We start from the raw sequence: 26,965 nt of genomic DNA, 5'->3' as shown, positions 1-26,965 counted from the left end.
TTTGACTGGGCCTCTGCAGCCCGTGCTTTGCAAACTTCAGCCTGGTCTCAGTCTTTGCATGTCCATGGGTTTGTTCCTCCCAGCCCCCACTTTCCTTGTGGTTTTCGTGAAGTGTGTGGCACAGGCTGGTTCGACACTAGGAGCAGGACTTGATGTGGGATTTAGAATAGGAAGAGAAGGAATGGTATTTCAGAGACTCTTTTTCAGATTTCTTCTGTTGCTGAGTAGGAGCTCTTTCAAGAGACTGTACACAACTGTGATTCCTCCCCATAGCAACCCCTGTTGTGTAAATAAAGCTAGTGGAGAAATAAGTGTCTGTGCCTTCAGGGAGGGCTAGCAGTGTGCTTTCTGCACAAGAGCTATACAGGATTCACCATAATACGTCAAATCATTAGTCCATCTTGAGTGCTTGGCTGCCCTTGGCCAGCAGTCAGTATGTGGTGATTCAGAGGGAAAGGACAGTGTTACAGGTGGCTCTTCTGCTACATAGGGGTGGTAGTGGTGGGTTTAGGGGCACAGAAGCAACGAATCTTTCACAAAGAGATGGAGCCTGGCATTTATAGCCAAATGAAGCTTTGGGCTTGGATTCGGTTTTGTCAGCATTGAAGAGAAATTTCAGACATTCCTGACGATTATCCCAAAATTCCAGTTGCTTTTTTACTGCTGTTTTAATCGACACTTGACCATATGTAAACCTAAACCAGGAGCTGGGGTTTTGAGGTTTGGGTCAGAATCAAGGAAGTAAGCTTACCCAAAGGGATTGTATCCACGTTCCAGGGATTTTTGGAGTAGTTCTAGAGCCTCATCTAAAACCTGTTAACAGAAGGACTTCAGCTGACTCAAACTTCAAGCATCAAATAGTCTCTAATTCAGTGTACTTACAAGTCAATACCAAAACTTACCTCAACCTCTGCTCTATCAGTTCCTCTTTATTTAGATGACTTGTTCCCTATTAGAATGAGAATGAAATTAGGCATTATTGCAGAAAAAAAATCTTGCTCTTTGCTATGTTTCCTTATCTTCTAACTGTATTCTTGCTTTTTCTGGAGAACTGTTCCCATTTTGCCTGATGGGATGCTTTCTATTCTTCTATGGTTTCAGCACTGGGAGCTGAGCTCTGGGTGGCTGTGTGGGGCCTGGAGTATCCCTGAGGCCTGGAGGCCTACTATCAGTGCAGTAATGGCCATAACAGGCATTTCAAAACAGTCTTGTGAGAAATGTTTTGTCCTTCGTGTTTGCTGTGTTCCTGGGTCCCTTTATTGTTACAGGCTCCTCCCACTCCCATAAACTAGAGGTACGGTTCTCTCCCTTTCCCTCATATGAAATAGTGTCTAGTTTGAAGATACGGCCTTATTTCTATGGGTATGATGTTCATCAGTGTACCTGCTTTCATTCCCTACTTAGCATAGCTGCCCCATAAATGTTGTATTCTCCCACACTGGGAGGTTGCTCTGTCATCAGAACTTTGATATCAGGGCAGGGTGTCCCATGCAGAGCACTGTCATTCATTCAGAGACCCGCTATAGAGTAGGCAAATAGAAGTAAGCAAATTATGATTTAAGAATTTCTGGAATGGCCTCCAGGAGGGCCACTTTAGCTCACTTCCTTATCAGATCAGCCCTACCTGCAACATTCCTGGTCGTTGTTTGTCCAGCCTGTTCCTTATCTTTAGTTCTCTTTTCTTTTACTCTCATCCCTTGCCTCAGAGGTGATTGCCTCCAATCACTTCTGAACTGGGTTGTGTAGGGCAATAGTTTTGTGGCAGTGCCTACAGAGATCACAGAAGCAAAACACTTGAGTAGAACTGAATAACTGTCTTCGAGGTGGATCAGGAAGAAAATGGCTACAGCAATTTTGAGCAAAATGACAAATATAAATGGCAACGGTGAAATAAATATGTATATAATCTCATGGAAGTAGTGCACAACGTTTTCTAGAGCACGAAGTTTCACAGATCTTGACTGGAAATCAAGCTGCAAGAGGATATTTTGGGAATGCTGCATCTACATGGAAACAACAATCTGTTGAGTCACTAGGAAAGTCCTCAGCCAGGACAGAAAAAGTAATGGGTTAGCTACATACTCTAAAGAAATTAAGGTTGACTTAAAGGATTCCCGCACTATTGACTTCCAGCTTTGCATTCTAGGCAGATCTTGTATTAAAAAAAAACCTTGGAAAGTTCTTTGAGAGGTCTTAAGGCGCGGTGGTGTTTGGATCAGCAAGGAAATGTACTTAAAGCTTTCTGAAAGCTGCAGGAAGTACTTTGTTGAACTTTCCTGGGCACAGCCTTGTTGTGAAAAGAAAAACAGATGGCAAAAATGGCTAAGTGTAGGCTTGCCGTTTTCTTTATTTTTTCAAGTACCTCCCCATGCTCAGAGGAGGGAAACCTCATATGCATGTTGCTTCTTCTTCATTGCATATATTCAGACACTTGGAATATCAAAACAGCAAATCCACTGATGGCTGAAAGCGCTCAGAAACGTGCTTCTTTTTGCAAGGAGTCTTTACTGCTGCAAATGACAGTGCTGAACATGTGAATAAAAGTGGGCAGAAAGCCTCCCAGTTCTGTCTTCAAGTGCAATGAATATGATTTGCCTCACTGAGTTGCTAATATATGGAGGCAAACGCTAGCTTTAATTAGCTTGTTACCACAGTAGAACCAGCCTTTGTTGCCTCTCGTGTCTCTAGTCTCTACAGGCATGGCTTCACTGGAGCCTGCCGATGAAGAGGGGAGTGCCAGGATTTGCACTTGCACTGATCATAACCAGGTGGAACATCTGCTTTTCATGCCAGTCCCCCTGAAGGCCAGAGAGGGATGTTTTAAATTGTTGTTTTTGTAAAAGAAGGCAGACTGTATGCAGAGCAGCAGAGTGTGAGTCAGCAGTTGAGGTTGTGGTCACTGGGAGCAAGTTGGTAGAAATCCATGTAGATGTTCCAGGATTAAAGGTATTCTTGTTCCAAAACGGAGTCCACAAAGTGTAAAATTAGTTTGATCTTAAGAGCAGGAACAAGGATAAAACCTTAGATGTATATGAAATTGCCTGATTTTATGCCCGTCAGTGAACCTGCTCGTTTTCACAAGCGCTGCCAAACTACTGTAGCTCAAGCAAGGCAAACATCTTGATCTCCATCAGTAACCAACTGGTTTTGAAGCAAATCCCACATTTTAAAAACAATGCATGGCAAAAGCCCGTCTCAGGAAGTGCAATGCTGTGATGTGAATTACACAAACACCCTTAATCTCGATATGCCTGGGAGCCGCTCTTTTTAACACAGGCTGCAGCTGCTTTGAGAAATCAATTGTGGTGCATGAACAGTGTAAAAAGTCTGTAGGCTTTTGACAGCACAGTCTGACAAGGAGGTTGATAGCAAGTCAGGCTATGCAGCAGGCATCTCGGGGTGCAGCAGGACCAGCTGCCATGCACCTGGAGCTTGCCAGCAGTTTATGGTTTTATCTGCATCGCTATTACGGGCATAATGTTGATAACAAATTTTTATCATCTGGAAGTCTGTACATGTGTTTTGTGTGGTTAAGATGACCCATAGATTACTGCTACAAAGAAGCTGAATAGAAAGGGCTTCACCCCTTGCTGTAGAGATTAGCAGTGGCAAAAACAGTCTATTGTATGTTCTTAACATCAGCAATAGATGCTGTTCTTCTCAGGCCTCATTCAGGTGCATTTCACCTCCTTTCCTTGAAGTTCAAAGTATCCTCCGTCTCTCTGCCTAGATCTAATCCTTCATGACTCCTCAGCGCAGTTTTGCAGAGGCAGAAGAGAGGAAAGTGAGGAGAGATTCATTGCCTGATCAGAGAGGTGAGGATGGGCAGGGCCCTGTCGCTGTCACACAGAGCAGAGCTCAGCGCTGCCCTCCTCTCCCTGTGAGGAGCTGCAGCCGCCATCAGGCCTCCCCTCAGCTCCTCTGCTCTGGGCTGAGCAAACCCAATGCCTTCAGCCGCTCCTTGCACACCTTGCCCTCCAGACCCAGCCGCTGCTAATCAGTTCTTCCTTACTGTAGGAAATACTCTTCCTATACCTAGAGGGCAACAGCAGCACCCTGGCAGGTGAGGCTGAAGGTGAGGCTGCAGGAGTGCCCTGAGTTATTCCAGCTGCTCATTTCCTCTTTTGTTTCTGCGGGCAGCACTCTGCCTTTTCCTCAGTCAGCCCTTCTGTACTCATTATATTCTGCATCCTGTTGCCAGAATTTGCAAACTCATGGACAGTAAAACCACGCACCTCCACAGAGCAGTGAGGAACAAAGGAGTAATTCCTGTCTGCACAAGCTGTTTCTAACTTGTGATTTATACCTGAAAGTCAGTGGTTATATTTGCAGAATGCTGTGCTAACCAGAAATGGGAAGTTTTACCCAGCTCCCTCTGTAAGTACTGGTTTCTTAACTTCTTGAATCCCTTTAACTCCAGGAGTGCTGTTCTGATCATAATCTGAGGGCAACGAATTCATTGCCTATGACTTAGGCTGACTTAAATAAGTAATCAGAGAGAATCTTTCTTCCTGGCTCTACATTTGAGTCGTAGTTTTTATTTTAGTAGTTTCCCCGACCTGATCTTCACTTACCCTTGTGGCCAAAAGTCATTGTTTTATTTTTTAACTTTATCCTTGCCCAACATCTCCATTTTTAGGAAGCCATTTTGCACCTCATCTTTATGCTTTGTACCCTTGGTGTTGGGGTATCACACAAGCGTGCAGTATGCCAGGAGGATTGGATATGGGTCTCACCTGTCTTTTCATCCAGAAATGACACCAGGAAAGATCTCTAATAATTATATCTATTGGGATGAGAGCAAGCAAGAAAAATCCAGACAGGAGGAGAAAGGATAAATAAGTTCAAACAAGAGAGGGTTAAAACCTCATGCTTTGTGTGGGTTCACTGAACAGTGAGAGTAATGAAGAACAAAACCTGCTTCATGCCTGCCAGTTCCTTCTTGTCCTGTCCCTACAGCAGCAGAGGAGGAAGATGGTCACAGTGGAGAAGGAAAATGCTTCAAAGCAAACCAGCCCATAGACCTGCTGCTTCTTGGGGCTGCCAAGTGAAATCATTTAGCCTGGCATAAGAGCATCTGGACATTAAAAGCATTTGCAGCAATGTAACCATTAGTAACAACAGTAGAGTGATCAAATCTTATCCTTCAGAGGGAAAGCTGATCACCGGAGAGGGTCAGGGACTTCCCCCTTGCACGGCTTTCAGATACAATCAGGGACTGATTGGAACTGAATGGGGCTGAGGGCATGGCTGCAGCTGGATAGATCTAATCTCTGAACAGAGTATCCCTGGCCATACTCCTGCCCGAGGCTGGTAGTTCCTAGGGTTCTATTATCTCTGGCTGAGTTTCTGCTTTTTTAAATTTCTAATTGTTCTCCTCTTTTGGGACGGGCTTCAAGTGCATTGTTATGGGGAATCATTGCTGTTGTGGGACATCTCCCCATCACCTTTTGCTGTTCCTGCAGATTGCTTTGCTGACTTTAGCCTAAGCAAGAACATGCCCAGAACAGAGGAAAGCAGGATCTGGCTGTTGCATCTGTCTGACAGAGTAACCACTGCTGAGCCCAGCCCAATCTCTTCCGCTATCTACCTGGCTTCTGGAAAAGCTCTTCCTAAGCTTCTCATTCTTGCCTTGATGGTTTTTTTTTCCCCTTTTCCCATCTTACCCAGAACCAGTTTTGTAGAGGTACTGGAGCAAAACTAAGCTAATAGTCCTGGCATTCCCGCCTAATAATACCTGAGTGTTTTGCTGAGGTAAAATCCTGACTACTGCTTTCTTCCAGACATAGAATCATAGAATCATTTGAGTTGGTAGAGACACTTAAAAGCCATCTAGTCCAACTCCCCTGCAATAAGTAAGGACACCCACAGGTAGATCAGGTTGCTCAGAGCCCCATCCAGCCTGACCTTGAGTGTCTCCAGGGATGGGGCATCCATCACCTCTGTGGGCAACCTGTTCCAGTGCCTCTTTACTCCTACATTAAATAACTCTGTTGTAAAACACTCTGCTTTCTGGTTCTCAGGAAGATACCAGCAAGGCAATGTCTTGAACCTTGTGCTGGGGAGAAGGCTGTCTCAGTGCCTTCAAGCAACAGTTGTCATCAGCAGGTCTTCTGGTTGAAGGATACTGAAGGAGCTGGGTTCTTCTCCAAGGATGCCTCATGACAGTCCCCAGGGAAAAGATGATCTTTCAAAGAACTACAGCACTGGGAAATTTCTCTAAAGGGAGTGTTCAGCTTATTATTTTCTGAAATTAATTTCCTACCATATCAGTAAATTAGTCTGACCGAGTACAAATTACTCAGCAAGGAAATCACTACCTCCAAGTTAATTTCTAGCTGCTTTTCTCTTCCCTGTTTGGCTGATATAAGTGTTAGGTAAATATTTGTACAGCACAGAATTGCCTCCCTCTCTTCTCTTTTCCAAGGGTCAGAGAAATGTCAACTGTTGGCACTTGTATCCAGCCAGGCTTCTGTGCTTGCTCTGAGGTGGGCTCCATGCCAGTTGTGCATAGGTGCTTGAGCACAGACAAGGCCGGGAGTGACTGCCATGGACCAGCCCAAAAGTCAGGCGGTGTTGGCCAGTGTCCTGCTTCCAGAAAGCTCTCTCTCCTGAAGAATAATGTGCTTCTCTCTCCCAGTAGAAATGAACCTTCAAAGCAGTAAGCACTGAATTTCACGTCAACTGCAAAGACTGTTTCAGTCCCATTGCAAGTGGACCTTATATTCAACTGCAGGGCATTCTGAAACAGTGGTTTCTGCCTCATCAGTCTGAATGAGATAGAAGCTCTCATGTCATTTTTTGACAGGGCACAGAGAATTCTTCCTCTTTCCCATGTCAGTCAACCTCTGAAGTATGACATTTGTTTAACTGCACTCAGTAGATTACTCACCCAGAATGTCTGACTGAAAAACCTTACGCAGAAGATCAAAAAACCATATCTTCAGACCAGAAGGTGGTGATGGTAAGACCTAGATCAGACATCTATGGCTGAACAGCATCTAACAGGATCTGAATCAAAACCACACACCTATGTCAATACTTGTGTTGAGTGAGCAGGACACCCAAGTTATTTGCAAGCCTTACCTCTACATTACATCTCTGACAGCTTACTTTCACATTTTCCACAACTGTTGTGTTTGCTTTTCAGTAATTGTTCCATTTTTTCCCTACACAACAGGAGGCAGGATCAGTATCCATGCTTTCTAATTACATCTGCCAGACACAGATTTGGAAGCAGCACACTGATTTGGGAGCAAGTTGCAAGGATTTTACTTGTTTGTAGATTCAGTAACAGGCCAGAAGCTTAGCACAGTTGGAAACAAAATCTGTCAAGGGGTTATTTGTGACTTCCAGGTCCTGAAATTGTTTTGTGTTTGCCCTGGTCTCGACAGAGTTGATCTCAACCATTTCACTTATAAACGCCTCCTCCAAAGCAAACTGATACGGCATGCTCCTATTGAAGCCACAACACATCTTCCATACTGGTTGGGTGGGCACAGTGCAGATGGGTATGCCAATGCTGAAACTGCAGTGGTTCGTCAGCAGTGGGATGTGCTGCTCCTTCAGACCACGTTTCTGCTTCTGCTGTTGCTGGAGCAGCACAGAGGACACAAATCTTTCATCTCTATTCAGACTTGCTACTTCACCTGATACCTAAACCAGATCCTGTCTCAAGTTGATTGTGCGGGGAGGAGTCAAATACAGCTGATCTGAACCTGGAAGCTGGCTTCATTTAAACAGGGACATCCTTAACTGTGTCATTGTTAGTTCCTTATGCACTGCAATCAAATGTCCCATCAGGTGTGGTCTTTGCAGTTGTTTGGTATTGCACACAGGAAAAGCTTTTATTGCACAAATAGGAGCATAATCAGAATAATATTCTTTTGATGATTAAACTAATTAGGAATCTGTTTATCATCATATGCTATTTTCTTTGGGGTTGCTGGTTTAAAAAGTCTTTAGCTTTACTAATGGGATTATCTGAAGGATCTACAAAGAAGTTCTCAGTCCTATGACAATTAATGAAATCTCCAAAATGCATTTTAGAACGATGACAAATCTTTAGTGTAACAAATTATTAAGAGTGAAGAAAGACTTATGGAGTAAGAAAGGTCAATTTCTCTTTCTCTCCTTGTGTCAGTCTGCCAGCTCCAAATCACATAAACAACTCCTGTTCTCTGCTGGACTGTTCCAGAGAATTGGAGGTCTCTCAGACCTGCAAGGGACAAGTTTATTCTGGTAAATGCTGCATCTTCTTTTTTTAGCCTGTACTCTGACATCTCTTTCTGTTCCCTCTGTGCAGGATATGAAAGCTGGAGGGAACTGGCTAAGGTTCTGGCAGACCCAAATGTCCCAGGTGGGGACCTAAGCCTCCCGTTTTACTCTTCCCAGAAGGTGGGACATCAGGTGAGGACATTTTGAATAGCTTCTAAATATTTCTGAGGGCAAATTTTCCGTTCGGATGTTGGTACCAAGAGGCAGCTCTCTCTTCATGCAGAAAAGAGTGCATGCCAAAGAGCAAAATCTGAGCTGACTCACAGCAGTTCTAGCATACAATGACTCCACTGTAGTCAGTTGAGTTATTTTAGATGTACTCAGTTGTGGCGTTGGTGTGAAGAAGGCTGGGTATGCGGCACAGGAAGGGAGTACTGAATGAGATGGAAGCAGAAATGAAAGGTCACAAGAGAGGTTGTAGTGCTCCAGTGAAGTACAGCTTGTTTCTCTTGCCTGGAGGAAGTGCCGTTGCTTGGACCTTTTGAAACAAGAATGGGCAAAAATACCAAAGGGATAAGGATCTAAGTTTTAGCTCTGTGCTAGCAGCTGTTATAAAGCGCTGGTACCCTTTCCCCTCAACGGCTCACTATGAAAATCTGCTGTTGAGAAAACCAAGGAGCATTTTCAGCCCCATTGTGCCTCCAATGGCCAGCCTCCCATTGGGAGATGTTATGGAAAGTTGATCTTTTTGTCACATATTCTTGCAACAAAACTTGAACCTTCTTGTGGAGGTGTCAAAGCCTGGCTATATATCAGGTCACTTTGGTTTTCTTCTACTTGTATTTCAGAACCAAGAACATCAAAGAAGTGGGAGGAATAAATCGAATAATGCAGCTATGAACAACGCTGTCCCATGGATGCCAGAGGTTGGTGCCTTTCTCCAACGTTTTGCATGAGGGAACTGTAGGTAGAGACCCTTGAGATTGGAAAGGAATAGGAAGGGACCCTTTGCTTGGAAATGCATTTGTTTTTTTCGCTATCATCCCCTCCTGATTTAATGATACTTACAGACATAAGTAATCATCTGGAAAGGCAGGAGTGTCCAGATTGCTGATAATCTGGCGTCTTCCCCAGCCACTGAGGCACCATACACCTTCCATAATTCCCTGAGAGAAAGCAGCTTGCTGTCCTCGAAAGGTGAGGTTTATTCAGGGCCAAGTATTCAGCAAGTAAATACTTGACTGTGGCACGCAGTGGTGTCATGCTATGCTCATGCTCTGGCATTTGCTTGTTACCCAATCCCTGCACATTGTACATAGAGGTCTCTCCACTTCACTGAAACTTCTGATGAACGGAGGCCTTCTTTGGTGACCCGTGAAGGCTGGGGTAAATGTTCTCTTTGTTTTCTGCATGCCTCATTTGTTCTTTCCTTCCCGTCCCTTTATCTCATCATTCCTCTTCAGATAAGGGAGCAATGCAGCCTACTGATAATCAGAGGGACACCAGCCAGGGGGCATTTGACTAATAGAGCCAGCTCACTAAATTCCTGGAGATGATTAGAGACCAGTACCAATTAGAAGGGGCTGCTTCCCAGATGAATGATGGCATGTTGGGTCCCATCAGGACCAAGGTTGCTGTGCACAGGGTTGATACTGTGCGTTTGCCACTTCACCATCTCATGGCATTCCCACAGTTTCTTGGAGGCTTTGTCTGTTGTCTCTGATTTCCACCCCTCAGTGATTTTTCAGAAGTGTATTACAGGGTCAGAAGCACGCATGCATCAGTAAGATTCAGGGATGACCTGCTGGAATAGAGCTCTGAGGAGAAGGACCTAGGTGTCCTGGTGGACAACGGATTGACTAAGTACCAACAGTGTACCTTTGCGTCTCTGCTGCAAGAAGGCTTTTGAGTCCAGGACATACAGGCAGGGGAGTGAGTTTGGTTGATCTTGCCACACTCCCACCCTGGATTCACCAATGCCATCTGCATGGGATGGAGGGGGATCTGCAGGCACAGCTCTGTTTGGAAATACCTGTTGCCTGTGTAATCACCAGCTGAAATTTCTCCTGGCCTGGAGATTAGGTTTTCCTGTAACTTTGCCCGAATTAATTACCTGAGGTCTATGATCCCATTGTGTCCTCCTGGCAGCATCTCTAAGCACTTAATTGAAGCACGATTCCTAGGGCGAGAGCAGGTGGTTCGCCTCCCACAGGTCACGGAGCTGGGCTTCATTTGAACAGAGGTATATTCCTGACAAACATGAATAATTAACAGGCGTGCAGGGTGTGCTGCAGCCAGCATGGCCAAACAACAGGTCTCAGTTTTCGTCTTTCAGTATCAGGAGATGAAACAAGTGGTTTGAATCTTCAGCTTTGGATACTGTAGCGGGAAAGCGCACAATGTGGGAAATCTCTAAAAATGTTATATTTGCATGCAGGGGAAAGCAGAATTCAGAGGATCTCTTGCTGACTCATCTTGAGGTATCCCCACAGATGTCAGTGCATCAGAGCTTGCAGCAAGTCCAGCTGCTGGCTGCTGAATGTCCCCTGCCCAGAGAACCGGCCCGGACAAGATGAGGGACTGAAGCAGCTCTGTGGAGACAGAAGAGGCTTATGAACTCAGCTCTGGGAGTTTCAGTCTGCAGCACAATGTTGCCTTTCTTCCCTGGCTCAGACTCAACCTCTCTGTGCCACATCATCCCCGGTGCTGCACATTTCCAGAATTGCACACTTCTCATATGCCAAGGCTGGCCAGAGTTAAATTAGGAAAGACCTCTCTTCTCCATCCTGCTCCAGTGCAGCTGATTGTGCCTGTGCTGCAGCTTCTCCCTTCTTCCCTGGGGTTCCTGGCTGCAGAGGAACCTCTTGGTGTGTGGGGCCACCCCGCTGGGTGGTCTTGAAATTATGGTGTTCAGGGTAGGAAGAGAGATCATAGTATCATAGAATTGTAGAGTCAGAATCGTTTGAGTTAGAAGGGACCCTTAAAGGTAATTTAGTCCAACTTCCCTGCATTGAACAGGGACATCTACAGCTAGATCTGTGTATGTTTTCTGAGGAAAGGCTGGTAATCCAAAATTCCTACTAGAAGAAAATGGAAATACTGATGTCTCTTAATACAACCCCAGAGCTCCAAACTGCTGTTTGTCCAGCAGGAGGGCTCAGCAGCTGGAACAGCAGCCCAGCATCACAAAGCTGCTTTGTCAGCCCCAGCTCTCAAATCCCTAGTTAGTACAGTTCAGCTGTCCCTTCCCTTCTGCAACAACGTTTGCTGTGTGACCACAACACCGTGCTCCAGAGGGCATCAGCTCTCGGGGACATGGCCATGATGCACACACACTGTGATGACAGTGCCTTCGGTGCATGACATATGGCTCATGTGGATCATGGTTGAGTTCTTGAAGTGCCACTGTGTCATTGGGAAGGAGATGAGCACCTGGGAGGTGAGACCGGGAAGGAGGAACCCAAGGGTCAGAAAGAGTTTCTGTGGTGGTGTTATGTAGCACAGACCACATAATACCAGCTCCTGTTTATGGCCCAGACTCTTGGCCTCTATTCCTGGTTCTGGCCAAGTCAATCTATCCAAAATATCCTAAGCAGATGTTCTTAAAAGGAGAAGGAAAACTTAACTTGTTACTTACTAGGTCCTGGCTTTTCAGACCTCTTGAAAACCAGGGCCAGGTAGATCCAAGCTGGGAAGACAAACTTAAAAAGTCCATCAGTGTTTCTTAGGAGCACTGTGCATGAATTGCAAATGATGGTGCCATTTATTGCTGCAATCTGGAACAAAAGCTCCAGGCAGATTATTTTCTCCCTGTTCCAGAGGATACCCAAAAAGCAAGCAGAAGAATTTCTCAGCTGCTTCAATGGACAGCCATGAGTTGAGCTGGAGGGGCAGAAGTGATAGGGTTTCAAAACAGCTGCTGCTCCAATGACTCCTGGGGGCCTAAAATTAAAGCCTAGCTCAGTTTTCACTCCCAGAGCTGCTTTGGGCAGCCAACACATATCTGTCAATAACATTCTTCTTTTTCCCTTCAGAGGAAGCAGAAAGTAAAGTAGGCTGCTGTAGCAAAGGAGAAAATCTGTTGCCTCAGAAAAGGCTCTGAAGCTACATGCAAGAAATGCGTGTTATTTACCAGTTAATTATTTCTGATTGCTGTGAGAACAGGAAGGCAAAGTGACTGTGTTATCTGCTGCCAAAATCTCATCTCTGGTGGCTTTGTAGAGACTTTGGAAGTTGGGGATGCTGGCATAGAAGTCTGAGGGCCCATCCCTTGACTGCTGGCAGAGCACTGAGCTCAGTAAAGGCTGCCTTCATTTTAAGTAGGTTGCCCACTGCCTAATGCTGCCAGAAGTCTGCAGCAAAGCATTGGTTCAATTTTCCTCTGCAAATAACAAGTCTGGCCACTCTCTGGGGAGTTCCCTAATACAGATCTGCTTTGGTGTTTGGGCTGCCCCCTGCCAAAGGCAACTTGGCTCTCTTGTAGTTCTGAGCATTGGGAGCACCTCCTGGGGTCTGCCTTTGCCAGGAAGGAGTGCAACCACGGCCTGCCCACAGTGTGGGAGTGTTGTGCCACGTGTGATTGAGATCTGAGGCTGCTGTCTGAAGCGTACACATGGTTCTCTCAGAAGGAAAACAGCGTCACTTCTGGACAGCAAGGGTCAGACTGCCAGAAGACTTGGTTCCTGACGAGCTGTTGGCCTGTCTTCTTCACCTCAGTTCATGATCCACAAGAAAAGTAATTGCCTTTGTTTGATTTGGCTGGGAAAGAAGTTTAAGACCCTTGGATGTGAGCTGGGTGCATGGGACTGCCCAGCCATGAGGTTCCAACTCAGTGTTTGTCACACGTGCACTGACTGATTTGTGGTGTAGCTCCTTGTGGAGCCCCAGGTTTCTCTTGGCCGCAGCCATAGCCCTGGGCCCTCTGTAATTCCTCCTGGGGAACTGTGTCTGCTTTATCTCGTTGCATTCCTTTTGAGCATCCAGACATCAGGCAAACCCTGACAGTTCAGGGAGAGTGGGCTGACAAGAGACCACTCAAGAACAGCAGCAGTTGTGAATGTGTTTTGCCTGGCAGGCAGAGATGATTGTCACGTCCATGACTAAAGCCCACAGCTTACAAGGAGCATTACTACATAAGCTGGTGCCAGGCCAAGTCCGCTCCACGTCCTTCCTTCAAGCTCTGATTTATGACAAAACAAAACCCCAACCTGCTATCTTGGGAGAAATAACTCCATTAAATGGTTTCTCTGCCAGAAGTGCTTAAGGTGTCTAAGCCCTCCTCCACCACGCTGTTTCAGCCCGACTCAAGTCTTCCCCAACCAAAACTAGGAGTCTGCTGCCATCTGTAGACATATGGGTGCAGCTGAGACATTTCCAGCCTCTGCTCACCCAACCTCAGCTGGGCTGTGTAGCTCCTTATATAGGCAAGACAGCTGTAGAAAACCTCCCCAGTCCCAAAGCAACCTGTTTCTTTCTCCAGTGTTTCCCCATCTAAGGTTGCCTGTACAGTGTCCAGCTTATTTGTTCTCTGCTTTTGGATGCCAACTCTGTGAGGAAGGCTTCAGCATCCAGCAGCAGTGTTGCACGCAGAGAGCTTGGGCTGTCTGGGAGGCAGCCAACTCTTCTTTTCTGGATGGTTATGACAAAAGAAAGTCTATTCCTCCAGGAACAAGCCTTTCCTCACCATCTTCCCTGAGCCCCACCTCACAGGCAAGGTTTGAGGAGATCTGCCATCTCCCCTCCTTAAGGTGTCCTCACTTCCGTGGGTCAGGAAAATAGCCCTGAAATGAAAAATAACTTTTTGAAGAGGGTCCTACCCTTAGAGTTTCACTGTTAGCTGGTGCCACACCACAGCATGTCCCAGGCCTTGTCCCAGGCTCTGATTTAACACTTTTGTGATAGAGCAAAATGAGTGACTTCTGGCCATTTAGCTGAGTTCTTCTGAGCATTATCACAGCTCCCTGGTGCTGTTCAGGTGACACCTGGCCCAGTCCCAATGTTCAGCTAGTCAGATGTCACTGCTGCAGTAGCATCTTCCTTCTCTCTCACAAGCTCTCCAGTGCTGGGGGCCATGGCTGAGGCTGGAATACAGGGAGGAACATGGGAAGCACACAGCAATTCATGATACCTCTCTTCTGCCCCACAGTTCCAGGGCCAGGCCAACCTGCATGTGTTTGAGGACTGGTGTGGCAGCTCCATTGAGCAGCTCAGAAGAAACCTTCACTTTCCCCTCTATCCCCACGTGAGTAAGACCCCAACAGTGTCTGTCCCACGGTTCCTGTCTTAGCTCCCTTTGCATCCTGTCCCCACCCCTTTCCATCACCTCCTCTTTCTTCCTGCTCCTGAGAGAGCAGGAAGCTTTTACAAGGGTTCAGTGAACCTCAGGGAAGAAGCTCATTTTGCCCTTTCTGGCCTGCCAGAGCTTGGGCACACCTGTGTTTGGTGCTCTCCCTCCAAGTGCCCATCAAATGTCACATCCCATTCCCATCACCTCCAACATCCCCCATGCAGCTCTCCCTTCTGAGCAGTCTTGCTCCCGTTCTTCTCACAGCTCTCCTGCCCTTTCCCATTGCTTCCATCGCATGCCATACCACATCCTTACAAAACAAATGTCATACTTCCTCTGCCCACCCATTGCAAGATTTTTGCCCCAAACTGCTCCTCCCCTCTTTTTTCCTATCCATCTAATTTTATTATTATTACTATTTTTTGTCTTCCACTTCAGACAAGAACAGTGCTGAAGAAACTGGCCGTGTCCCCAAAATGGACCAACTATGGTCTCCGGATATTTGGCTACCTGCATCCTTTCACTGATGGTGAGGGCTCCGGGGCTGCTGTGGGGGTGCTCACATCCCTTCTTATCCTGAGTGCACAGTCCCTCACGTAGACAGTCCAGCTGGCTGTGTCCTTGGCATGGATAGAGCACATCTGTTGTAGGGTAGAAAGAAATAGCACAGAGGATAACAGTTGGAAGTGCTGGTTAAAAAACAATGCTGTAATGGATGCATCGCCCCATGGCATGCACGTGGACATGAGCAACCCCACCCCCCCTCACACAGATAGGACTGTATATGACATTGTTTGTGTTCCTGCTGCTCCCGAGGTTAATGAATGCTTTTTGACACCAGCTGACATCTGCATCACCCAGCTACGTGCTTCTGCCCAGAGCAGCCTACTAACATGCACCCATCCCTGGCCCTCTGGCCCTCAGCTGCTATCTCTGTGACTGTGACTGGAGCAGCCAGATTCAAACACCTCTGTCTCCCTTCATTGCTCCACATGAACATTCCTTCATCCAAACACAATTTCTCACACAGAATGTTTACTTAGAGAGCAAAAACCAGGGAGACGTGACACAGACTTCTTAGCTTTCCAGATTAGGTGTCAGGTGAAGTCATTGTAGGAAGAATAGGGAACCAGCTGCAAGTGATGTTTGGTTTTCAATCACTGCAGAGTTTGAGAATTCAGAGAGGTTGAAAGGGGCATGGTTAATATCCAAAGGATGAATCAGGTATCGCCAGCAAAGAAGGTAAACACAGCATTTTAGAGGAGCAGACTCCATTCTGTACACGAGTCCCTCACCCCAGAACCCTACTTACTGCCGCCATCTCTTGACAGGAGAGTTTCAGTTTGCCATTGCTGCAGATGACAATGCTGAGTTCTGGCTGAGTTCAGATGAAAAGACCTCTGGTCTCCAGCTGCTGGCCAGTGTGGGCAAGGTACAGTGCAATCTGCGTAGCTTCTTCCATTAAAGCTGGGATGTTTCTGTGGGGATGGATACCCTCCTGTCATCCATGCTTCCCTGGCCTAGCCAAGATTCTTTTCCCTCCCAACTACAGGCACCACCACCACCACAGATATGACACAACATACCTTAAGCCAGATACATATCATCATTGCAGCTAGCAGTCCCAGTTTTGTGGTTAAGGAATTTAAACCTGTCCAGAGGCTGTCACACAGACAACTTACCAGGAGGAGCAGCTCAAATTTCTTTCTTCATTGTTCCAGCACTGTAACCAGGGAAACATTTCATCTTAACTGCAGCATCTTCTGTTTCTTCTCAGACAGGGAAGGAGTGGACAGCACCGGGGGAGTTTGGAAAATTTTGGAGCCAGCAGTCAAAGGTGGTGAGGTGAGTGAGCAGAGAATCACTCCCAGTCACTTCTGTGCATGGTCAGGAAGTGACAGGGGAAAAGAAATAAAACTTGTTCTGAACAATTTAACAGTATAGAGATAGAAACTACTATGGGGTCTGCCAAAGCTCAAGTGACACTTCTGCATCTGTGCCAGTTGCTTTACAGGCTTACAGCAGAAATGCATTGCTGATTTTTTCTTCCCTGGTGGAGAGTCATCAGCAAATCCAGACTCCTCTTTATGAGCTGTACTTCAAACTTCCTGCCTTGAAACTGCCCAGGTTTCCCAGAAGCCAAAGCCTGGCAGACAGGGCTGAGAGGGATTTGTTCCGAATTATCTGAGAAGGGTCTGAAGTGCTCTGGACACACCAGGGAAGCCACCTATCTAGCTGCCAGCATCTGAGTTTTCTTGGCAGTCCCAGTCCTACTCGCCCTGACAATTCGGTTCTTTAGTGGATATGGTTGCTCTTCACTCATTGTCTGCTGACAAACTAAGAAGAAATATTCCTTAATGCTGTTGTTGACAGACATGTTGTTCTTCACAGGTTGTCAGCTGCAAGCAGGTACTATTTTGAGGTGCTGCACAAACAGGACGACAAAGGGACGGACCACGTGGAAGTAGCAGTGAGTCTATGCAAATGGCCATGCTGTACACTATAAGCAAATGGAATGCGTTAACTACAATATATGTGTTTCTTGAATCTTGGGAATTAAGTTTATAATTATTTCCCTCCCTTCCCAGGCCTCCTGTCCTCTTTGTATGAGGTGAACATACCAAATCCCTTCCAGAGTCCTTCCTACTTCTATCTGGGACAACCCTGGCTATGTTAGGACCATTTTGCTCGGGACAGTACTGCTTTCTGGTCTTTGTTGCTTCACCTTGTCCTTTCCTGTTTTAAGTGAATCCAAGGGAATTTTAGTTTATTCCCAGTCTTTTGCTGCTACTTAGACTGTAGTAGTGAGGAGAAGAAGAAAGCTGTGGGTCCATCTAGTGAAAAAAATGCCACCTTGTATCTGTTCCTTTTGTTCAGGTTTGGTTAAATGCATAACAACATTGTTTTAATGCATTTCTCTGTTCCAGTGGAAACTGAGTGACCCAGATGCCAAGTTCAAAGTCATTGACTCACAGTACCTCTCCCTTTATGCTAGTAAGTATATTCACCACAAGTTTCTGTGAGCACCTCCCCATTATTCCAAAAACTCTCATCAGTGTTTTGCTGTAAATCACAGTTTATCCAGGCAAATAGTTTGTGTGCAGATCATTACAAGAAAGAAATGGAGACAGGTCAGGAGAGAGACCTCTAAACAAGGGCGTGTGACTCATTATTAAATATAGGAGAACTGGAATTAGGATTAGATGATAGAGAAATGATAGAGAGTCTGTAGGAGTGAGGGAAATTGATATGCAAGAGTATCATGGGATGAAAGTTACTTGTACAGAGAGCTAGGAAAGGATGGAAGAGCCCATAATGTGGGAATGGTGGAGACGTGCTGGCCCCTGGAGCATCTCCAGCAGATTTCTGTCAGGATGCTGGACACTGTTGAATACGTCTAGAAGCATTGCTGCTTTCTTCTACGCTTCCCTCAAGTCTCTTCACGTTGCTTCCAGTTTGCAGCTAGCATGTCAGCCTAGTCCTCTTGTTTTGCAAACCCTTTTTAGCACATCATGTGGTGCCTTTATCAGTTGATGAGCTCCTTAGTCCTGCCTTTTCTTATCTACCTTCATCAGTATCACTTTCTACTGCCAGCATTCCACCTTTCTATACCTATTGCTGGTACCTTTCAGCATCTCTGTGCTAACGCTTTTGCCTATGGGAGACTCCATTATGTAATCTAGACATCTGTTTACAGTGTATTGGATTGTATTGGATTACAGCCTGCTGTTGCACTTTCTGAAACTTGCCATTTGGCCAGGACGAGCTATTCAGTCAGATCTTCACCCCCTTTCTTTCTCTGCTTTCTAGATGAGACACTGTTAAAGATGGATGAGGTTGGGCACATCCCACAGACTCTGGCAAGCCACAAGAGCCGGGCTGCTGATGGCATGGGCAGCAAGGCACACCCTGCTGACATGCTGAAGCCTGACCCCCGGGACACTCTTTACAAAGGTAAGACATGCAAGGGAGTTGAGAAGGAAGCTGCAGCTTGTCCCAGCACATGCAGGCAAACAGCCAGGCAAGACTGTCCTCCTACACTGTGGTTATCAAAGGCCACCCTCTTTATTCCACAGTGGAGCGGGGGCAGTGTGCAGCATCTGTCACTGTAGGATATGAGACAAAGTACAGAGTAAACCCATCTTCTCTTTCTTGGGATTGAACTCATGCAGTATCTCCAGGCATGTTTTAGTGCAAGTGCTGTAGAGCAAGATGAATAGATGAACTGTAAAAGATGTTTCACTTTATGTATCAGAAGTAGTATAGTCAGCAGGATCACCTCTCTGTACTTGCATTGGTGAGGCCTTATTTCAAGTACTCTGTTCAGTTTTGGGCCTTTCACTATAAGGACATTGAAGCCCTGGAGCATGACCATAAAAAGGCAGCAGATCTGTGAGGGGTCTGGAGCATGGATCTTATGGTGACTGAGGGAACTGGTGTTGTTCAGTCTGGACGAGTCTCGGAGGAAAACTTATTGCTCTCTACGGCTACCTGAAAAGAGGTTGTGGCACGGTGGGGGTCAGCCTCTTCTCCCAGGTAACAGTGATAAGGTGAGAGGGAATGATCTCAAGTTGCCCCAGGGGAGGTTCAGGTTGGATATTAGAGAAAAAATATTCTCTGCAAGAGTAGTGATACATTGTAACAGGCTGAGCAGGGGAGGTGGTGGAGTCACTATCCCTGAAGGTGTTCAAAAATAACATGGATGTGGCACTGAGGGATGTGGATAGCAAGCATGGAGGTGATGGATTGGGGTAGGACCAGATGGTCTTAGTGGTCTTTTTCCAAACTTAATGATTCTGCAGTTCTATCTGATAACCTCTCATATAGTTAAGTACAAGCCAAGCACAGAAGTAGCTAGGCTGGTGCATCAATTGCAGCAAGGCTCCTCCAGCAATGCTTGCCTATGTTTTTTCTTCTCAGTGCCTCTGCTCAGCAAGTCACGCCTGCGCCGAGCCCTGCCAGACTGCCCATACAAGCCTAGCTACCTGGTGAATGGGTTCCCTCTGCAGCGCTACCAGGGCCTTCAGTTTGTAAGTTTTATTCCTTGAGCCAGCACTTACCCAGGGGAATGCAAGGAGGAATGAGAGAGACCTGATAATCCATCAGCCTCACCTCCTGTATGAAGCTCCTGTGGAGATGTGACCACTTGTTCTTCAGGTCATCAGCAACCCAATACATGCCAGAGGTTAACAGCAAGAGAAGGGAGATAAGTGCTACACACTGCTTGTTGATCTCACTGGCAGTCAAGTGTGTGTGTCTTACAAAGACCTCAAGCAAAAGCTCTGAGCTTGCCTTCACATGGATCCTTGTCATGGCTAAGGATTTCATTCCCTGGGGGGTGTAGTGTGCATGGACCAAGGCCCAGAAGAGTTTTCAAACTGGCCTTGAGGTAGGACCCACATTTGTGAACATGCAGCATAGCAAGGTTCAATCCTTTTCATAGGAGAGCTGACTAGCTGAGGCCTGGCAGAGCCAGTGGGACTGGGGACATGTCACCAACCTGCTTTTCTATCCCTTCATGCCAGTTCGAGTCTACACTACCAATGGGACTCGCATTCTGGGCAGCCATGGCTTCCTCAGCCTTGCTTGGGGCTGAGCTCACACACTTTCTGGGCTCCCATGTTCTCCCGTGCCTCCTCAGTGGGACGATCCCATGTAGTTCTTGCCTTGTTAAAGAACTTCAACATACAGTTGCAGAGATGGACAGACAGATAACCATCACTCTTCCTTTTGTTTTCCATTTCCATAGTCTCTTCTCACAGCCTGCTACTGGGCGCCTTTAAGAGACACATATTGCGCAGTATGTCTGCTCCTTCCCCAAAGGGCTGCTTACTTTGCAGCTGGGTCTGGGTCACCTTATGAATGATATCTGGCATTGATGGGGGTTTTTCCTTTGTTTTTCTTCCCTTCTTCTCAGATTCATTTATCCTTCGTTTACCCCAATGATTACAGCCGCCTGAGCCATATGGAGAAAGAAAACAAATGCTTCTATCAGGAAAACCCGTATTACTTGGAAAGGTAGGATGCTGCAAGTGGAGGTTTACTAGCATTGAGAAAGGGAGGAGACAGTTTCAAGACTGGAATTAGAGTGGAATTTCATATTCATTTATTTGGGACTCTTTTTATTTAATTGTCCCTTAAGTCCTGTAAAACTTTAAAGCATTTATAATTTCTTTCAATAGCCAGTGCTTCCTTTAAGTGAAATTATGCTTAGGTCTCAAAGGAAAACTGCTGCTACTTTTCTTGCTCTATTAACCAGGAAGCTGGGTCAGAGTATATTTGTTCCAGTACATCAGGGAATGTATTTGCCAGCAAACTTTTCATGCCAGCAGCTGAAGCCGCCTAATGGCTGTCATTGCGGAAGCCAACCATACTCATAAGCTGGGGGGATGACAGCATGCAGCTCACCTTCAGTAGTGTCCTGCTCCAGTGATGGCCCTGCAAGGAAACCGCCATGTGCGTGCTCCCCTCTTCACAGGGAAACAAACACCTTGTGTGAGGACTTGTTTGCAGGATAAGGAGAGTTGCTTTTCCTGTGAGACAGCTGATGGTGGCCTCCTTGTGCTCATCTTCCTATTTTGAGGGCTGGAAAGACAGATTGTATTGTAGGTTTGGGAGGGATCTACTGGGCCTGGGGCTCGTTGTGAAGGATGGTGAAGGTGGCTGTTGTGGGCTAGCATATGCACCTCAAGTTCTTTTGCTTGACAAATGGTTTGTACTGTAGCAGCATTTGGGAAGTGGGAGCTTATTCTGCTTGTCATCAAGCACACATGGAAGGAAATGATCCAAGGAAGGAAACACCTCCCAAAAGTTTGAAGCATAAGCATACAACACACAAACCACTGTGGTGGCATGGGAGAACAGAGGACAGTTACCTGCTGGAGCCACTTCAGTAGCACAGTGACTTCAGTTTGTAAGTGCTACACTGGATCCTAGCTTAAGAAGTTGAAGGAAGGCTAAAGGAGCATTTCAGTGTCCTTATGTTGGAATTTCCTCCTGTGCACATGGAGCATCATTCAAGAAAATGTCTGAGAAACTGGAATGATAATTCAGGAAAGCTGTTGGTTTTGACAGTAAGATCTGACTGCCCCAAAGTTCTGAAAGTTCATGGTGATGGTAGTTTATAACTTGCTATAAAAGGAGTGTCTAGAGGTGATGGGTAGATATAATCAAAGTAATTGACCATCTCCTCTGTAGAAGTGTCTGAAATTTAGTTGAAGAGGAAAAAATAACTTTGATCAAGCTGATGTGTTTCTTTCTGCAGATTTGGGTTCTACAAGTACATAAAAATGGACCGGAGAGAGAAGAGCCTAGACTCTGAAGAAAAGACTGAACAACCAGGTAGGGGCCACTAATATCAGAACCCGGAGAAGCCTTTTATCCACTGTTGACTTTACATGGCAAGCAAGTCACAGCCCTTCCCTGCCAGAGCACTACAACTGGAAGGAAATATTTGCTGCCACATTCACTTTTCTTAAGGGCAGTCTAGGGGCCAAGCAGTTTGCTCTAATAGATAATATGATGACCAATTTTCAGGCCTGTGACTTAGCTGAGATGCAACTCCAACAAAATGTGGGCAGAAGTGTCAGAGCCAGCTGTGCATGGAATGGCAGCCTATGCTTGCACCTGCCCTGCAAGGCTGTGTACAGACCCATAGCTGAAAGGTTTGCTAGAACTCGCCACAGCTAATAGGTGTTGGGTTACCAGGGTTAGGATGCAGAAGGAGGATGCCAGAGGTGTAACTGTGATTATTCCTGCAGGCTTTCAGGAGGGGAACCTGGATGACCTGCAGTATGGGGAGCAGGATGTGGAGAGCACTGTCTCCCCAGCGCACCCCAAGATTCAGTGGGCAGAACCAGCAAGTGCTGTTCCTGGCACAGTGGTGGGCAGCGAACGTGTCTACGAGGATTATTCACTCCGGGAGCATCGGCGGCTCCTCTCAGTCGGTGATACAGGGAAGGTGGCACAAAAGAGACGGACAAAAAGGTCTGGTGTCAAAACAGCCCTTCTGCCCCCTGCCAACCAAAGCCTCAGTCGAGCTGACCCAGAGAGAAACCCAGTGACAAAAAGACCTCACTTAAAAGCAGGAGTCAAGGACAACTCCAGAAGCCCTCCGCAGCATGCCAGGTCCGCCCAGGGCAGAGCACCTGCCAAAAAGGAGAACCCTCCTTCTAGGAGCAGGTCTCATAAGGAGCAGCCTCTGAGCAGCCCCAGGGACTCAGGGATCAGGATTCCCAAAGGGCTGAGACCTCAAGGAGACCTCAGCGTGATGGAGGGTGGCCTGCAGCCAGCAGGCACTGAGCAAGCTAGGAGAGCAGACCCAGCATCCAGCAAAGCCAGCAGGCACCTCGTGGATACTGCTGGCCCTGGCAAGGACCCGCCACGGCTGGAGCAGTGGCTGAACCAAGTGGAGGCCTACGTGGCTGAGCAGAAGAGGGCCACTGGTGGGAATACAGGCAAGGGAGAGACACAAGTGGCATCTCTTGCAAAGGGGAAGTCTAGGCCTGAGAAGGTGGCAGCAGAAGAGGAAGAAGAAGAGGCGGATGGGGAGCCAGAGGAGGAGGATGAGGAGGGTTTTGATTATGTGCCAGTGTTTGACCAGCTGGTAAACTGGGAGCAGACTTTCAGCGCAAGCAACCTGGATTTCCATGTGCTGCGCACTGACTGGATTGACCTGAAGTGCAACACATCAGGAAACCTGCTGCTGAAAGAGAGGGAAGCCCTGGAAGTCACACGTGTCTTCCTCAAGAAGCTCAACCAAAAGATTAAAGGGTAAGGCAAAGTGTGAAAACCTGGAGCTTGTGCACTTAATTGTTTGCAGCTAGAATGAATCGAAGGATAAGCTAGATGTGGAAAATAAAACATTGTGCAAGGATTCTATGCAAAAACCAGAAGATCTCTTTGACCTGAGAAATGGGAATGTTGGACACTAGATGATGTGCAGGGGTGACTATCACCCTCCAATAGCCAGTGGCTGTAAATGTGAGAGATTGGAGTTTTCAATCCAGCTGGCATCACTAGTGCATGGCTTTCTCCTTGCACCGTGTAAGAACTGAGATCACGTTGAAGCATTTTACCAGCTGTAGATTAAGGAACCACAGTGATATGAGTTAGGACTGGGGCTCCTCATGCTTGTGGTTTAATTCCTATTATCTCTCAGTCTGCGAACCCAGTGCTGTTTAGGACATAGGACCAGAAGAGACCTGTCATATATTGCAAATCAGCACACTGACCTCACAGCAAACCAAGTATTCTAACCTTTATCTGAGCATATGCACCTCCATCATAGAACTAACCATCTTGATTACCTTTCTGGCAAATGTACCACCTAAGAGCCTCTATAAACCTCCAGCTTTCCTCAACCCTTGTGATGAGTTGGCCTATATTTCCATGATTTTTCTATATGCCTATTTCCATGCTGGTTTCAGTTTGGATTAAGTTTCCTGAACGGTATTCTGGGTATTACATAGAACGGTGTTATTAGTTCTCAGTTCCTGGAAATAGCTCTCATGCTACATCTTTAGATTGTATTTGTTTTTTTTTTCAGGGTCACATCAGTCATAGTCACAGTGTAACTGATCGGGACACTCAGGGTTTTCTCAGCACTTTTAACTGATCCGTTTCATATTACATGACAGGACGTGACCTGGCATTTCATCCTATTTTGGCCATTCTGGACCTACAGCTCATCCCAGTCTTTTCTGTATGATTGCTCAATCTTACTCCTTGTTATCGTCTGATAAGCTGTCATCAGCCACCTTTCACCAGCCCAACCATTCTTCCTGTGCCAAAATCTTTGACAGAGGTGTTGAGTACACTCTCTATTACCAGCCCTACAGTCATTCAGACACATTTGTTGTTTTCAGTGTCACCTTTATTTCATTTCCCTTGCCAACTATTTTCTCTTGGCTGGGATCCCAGATCTAATCCCACATGCTTACAGATTTAGGAAACAGGTGCTAAGCCAACCCATGGGGGGAAGCTGGGGACAAAAAGAGTTGTGCTAGCCCAGGAGGAAAGAGCCTGGCAGAGCGAATTGAGCCAAGCGGGATGAAGGTGGGACAGTGGGCCATGCGCAGGGGATATACCCATCCTGGCTGAATCTCCTGCAGGCGGTTCCAGCTGCAGCGTATTGTGAATGTGGAGAAACGCCAGGACCGTATGCGAGGGAGCCGCTACCTGCTGGAGCTGGAGCTGCTGGAGCAGGGAGAGCGTCTCGTCCGCTTCTCCGAGTACGTCTTTGCACGTGGCTGGCAGGGCGTGGGCGGCGATGAGCAAGAGGAGAGGAACATGAGGAACCTGGCTTGGGGTCGCCGGCGGCACCTGATGGCTGTGGGAAAAGAGCCAGAGCTGTGCTGGCCCCAAGGCTTTTCCTGGAACCACCGTGCTGTGGTTCACTTTGTGGTGCCAGGTAAGGAGATCTGTCCTCCTGGGACTTGAAGGGACTAGCTAATTCTCCTCAGAAATATGACAGGGCCCAAGCCTACCATGGCTTGTAAGCCCAAAGAAAATCACTGATACTTTCTGGGAAAGAACCCGCACCCATTTCTGGGCCCTTTGGTCCAAGTTTTCAGCCTGGAACTATTTGAGCATCCCTTCAATGTTGGCAGGGTTTGAGAGGAGTCAAGAGGCCTTGCTTGCTGAAAGCCATGCCATCTTTGAAATTAGTTTTCCTTTGATTCTCTCCCTCTTGTGATACATCCAGTGAAAAACCAGGCACGCTGGGTGCTGCAGTTCATCTCTGACATGGAAGAGCTGTTCCGAGTCACTAAGGATCCGTACTTCAATGTCATCATCACAGACTACAGCAGTGATGACATGAATGTAGAGACTGCTCTGAAAAGGTCTAGCTTGCGCAGGTGAGAGTGCTGTCTGCTCACAAAATACCACTCAAGTATAATCCTGCAAATGTACCACATCTGCAAATCTCTTTGCATTGACCTCCCTCAGCTTCTTGCAGCTAGAAACCCAAGGATGATATACATCCACACCCTGCATGTGTATATTGTTATAATGTGCATGTATGTATGTTGCGTAGAATATCTTTATAAAACTGTAAAGCAATACCTATCACAGTCATCTATTCAGATGGATGTCTTTTCTCTTCAAGTTGGCAAGGGAGAACAGAAAGCAAGTGTCACAATGATGGGGGAGAGGGAAGCCAGAGAAGATGAGAAAGCTGTGAGAAATGAGTGTGGAGTTCTCTGGGGAATCCTCTTGCTGCAACAGATGTCTGGTTTATTGTATTCTGACCTGAAACAGCCTTGGTTGGTCCTTTCCAGTGCTGGAGGTTCCAGAAATAGAGCTGGCAGGACTTCTGCTATTAACTGCCCTATACTTGCTGCATATGTGGCAGGACCATCAGGGCACATTGGCGCCAAGAGTAGTGCTGAGCTTGCATGCTTGCACAATGGCTTTCTTCCTCCTCTCAAGGGTGCACAGAGGCAAGAGGTGGCTCCTCAGCATGGTACCCATGGTGTACTGTTGCTAGCAGTTTTCTGTCTCATCGGTCGGTATGCATGCACTGAACTTCTCTTTATTATTTGGCCCCCAGCTATCGGTACTTGAAGCTGACAGGGAATTTTGAGCGTTCTGCTGGCCTGCAGGCAGGAATAGACCTTGTGACGGTAAGCCTGGGGGATGTGGGGTGGATAGGAGGGTGTCTGGTATATGTCCAGCACTGCCTCTTGCCTTTTATACTGGACATGCTGGCTTTTAAGAAAGGGAATAGTCCAGCAGGACAGATAAAATGTGGATGAGTTTCTCGTCCCTCTGGAGTAAGAATCCTGTCCCTTTCTCCAAGGAGACCAGTCCCTGTGATCCATGCCATTCTTGCCCTACCTGCTTGAACTATGAGACAGGAAGGAAATCAGCAGTAGCAGCTTTATGGTATGGGGTCATTCAGATCACAGTCATAATGTATCTATCATTGAAAAGGCAGCCAATAGCAGTTTTGCCATTCCCTAAGACTTCTGTTTCCAATTTAGCAATGAATGTCTCTTTAATTCACTCCCATCTCTTTGTCATCCTGTCCCTCAAGATAGACTTACTTAAAGTCACCCTATTTTTTTCCCAACCGGTGTGGTCGGCTCCAGGATCCACACAGCATAATTTTCCTTTGTGACCTCCACATCCACTTCCCAGTTGGAATCATTGACTCAATCCGGAAGCACTGCGTGGAAGGCAAGATGGCCTTCGCTCCCATGGTCATGAGGCTGCACTGCGGCATGTCCCCACAGTCACCTGATGGTAAGAGGGAGTGGAACTTCTTGGGCTCAGACCTCAAGGAATGAGGAAAGAAGGAATATGTCTAGATTTGGTGCTCAGTTGCTGTCAAGGTCTGGTGCTTCATGTGCTACCAGAGCCAACAGGTGGGAGTGCATTAGGCATAGAACTGTGGCAGGTAGTTGACATTTGAGATCCAAGAGGCTAGAAGAGCCCCTTACATGGTATTTCCCCTGG

The 26,965-nt window shown here is 46.7% G+C and overlaps 1 protein-coding gene across 3 annotated transcripts in view; it reads left to right on the top strand.

Moving 5' to 3' along the window:
• B4GALNT3 (beta-1,4-N-acetyl-galactosaminyltransferase 3) overlaps positions 1-26,965 on the top strand; it is a 54,591-nt gene that overhangs the window by 22,911 nt on the left and 4,715 nt on the right. For 2 of the 3 annotated variants that reach the window (XM_015865674.3, XM_015865690.3), the window contains exons 2-18: positions 8,306-8,409; positions 9,066-9,143; positions 14,363-14,458; positions 14,942-15,032; positions 15,835-15,935; positions 16,281-16,348; positions 16,895-16,973; positions 17,431-17,497; positions 18,314-18,457; positions 19,424-19,533; positions 20,421-20,521; positions 21,768-21,844; positions 22,264-23,275; positions 24,616-24,914; positions 25,209-25,362; positions 26,058-26,130; positions 26,599-26,752. In XM_015865674.3, coding sequence (XP_015721160.2) covers positions 8,306-8,409; positions 9,066-9,143; positions 14,363-14,458; positions 14,942-15,032; positions 15,835-15,935; positions 16,281-16,348; positions 16,895-16,973; positions 17,431-17,497; positions 18,314-18,457; positions 19,424-19,533; positions 20,421-20,521; positions 21,768-21,844; positions 22,264-23,275; positions 24,616-24,914; positions 25,209-25,362; positions 26,058-26,130; positions 26,599-26,752 — 2,808 coding nt within the window. The remainder of the gene's footprint in view (positions 1-8,305; positions 8,410-9,065; positions 9,144-14,362; positions 14,459-14,941; positions 15,033-15,834; positions 15,936-16,280; positions 16,349-16,894; positions 16,974-17,430; positions 17,498-18,313; positions 18,458-19,423; positions 19,534-20,420; positions 20,522-21,767; positions 21,845-22,263; positions 23,276-24,615; positions 24,915-25,208; positions 25,363-26,057; positions 26,131-26,598; positions 26,753-26,965) is intronic. The other variant, XM_085520993.1, reaches the window with a different exon arrangement.

This window comes from Coturnix japonica, chromosome 1 (genome assembly GCF_054131305.1).
Source record: "Coturnix japonica strain WE chromosome 1, WE-NBRP24, whole genome shotgun sequence".
NCBI classification, from domain to species: Eukaryota; Metazoa; Chordata; class Aves; order Galliformes; family Phasianidae; genus Coturnix; species Coturnix japonica.
The sequence above is the reverse complement of the archived record's forward strand: the minus strand, read 5'-3'. Positions and strand labels throughout refer to the sequence as shown.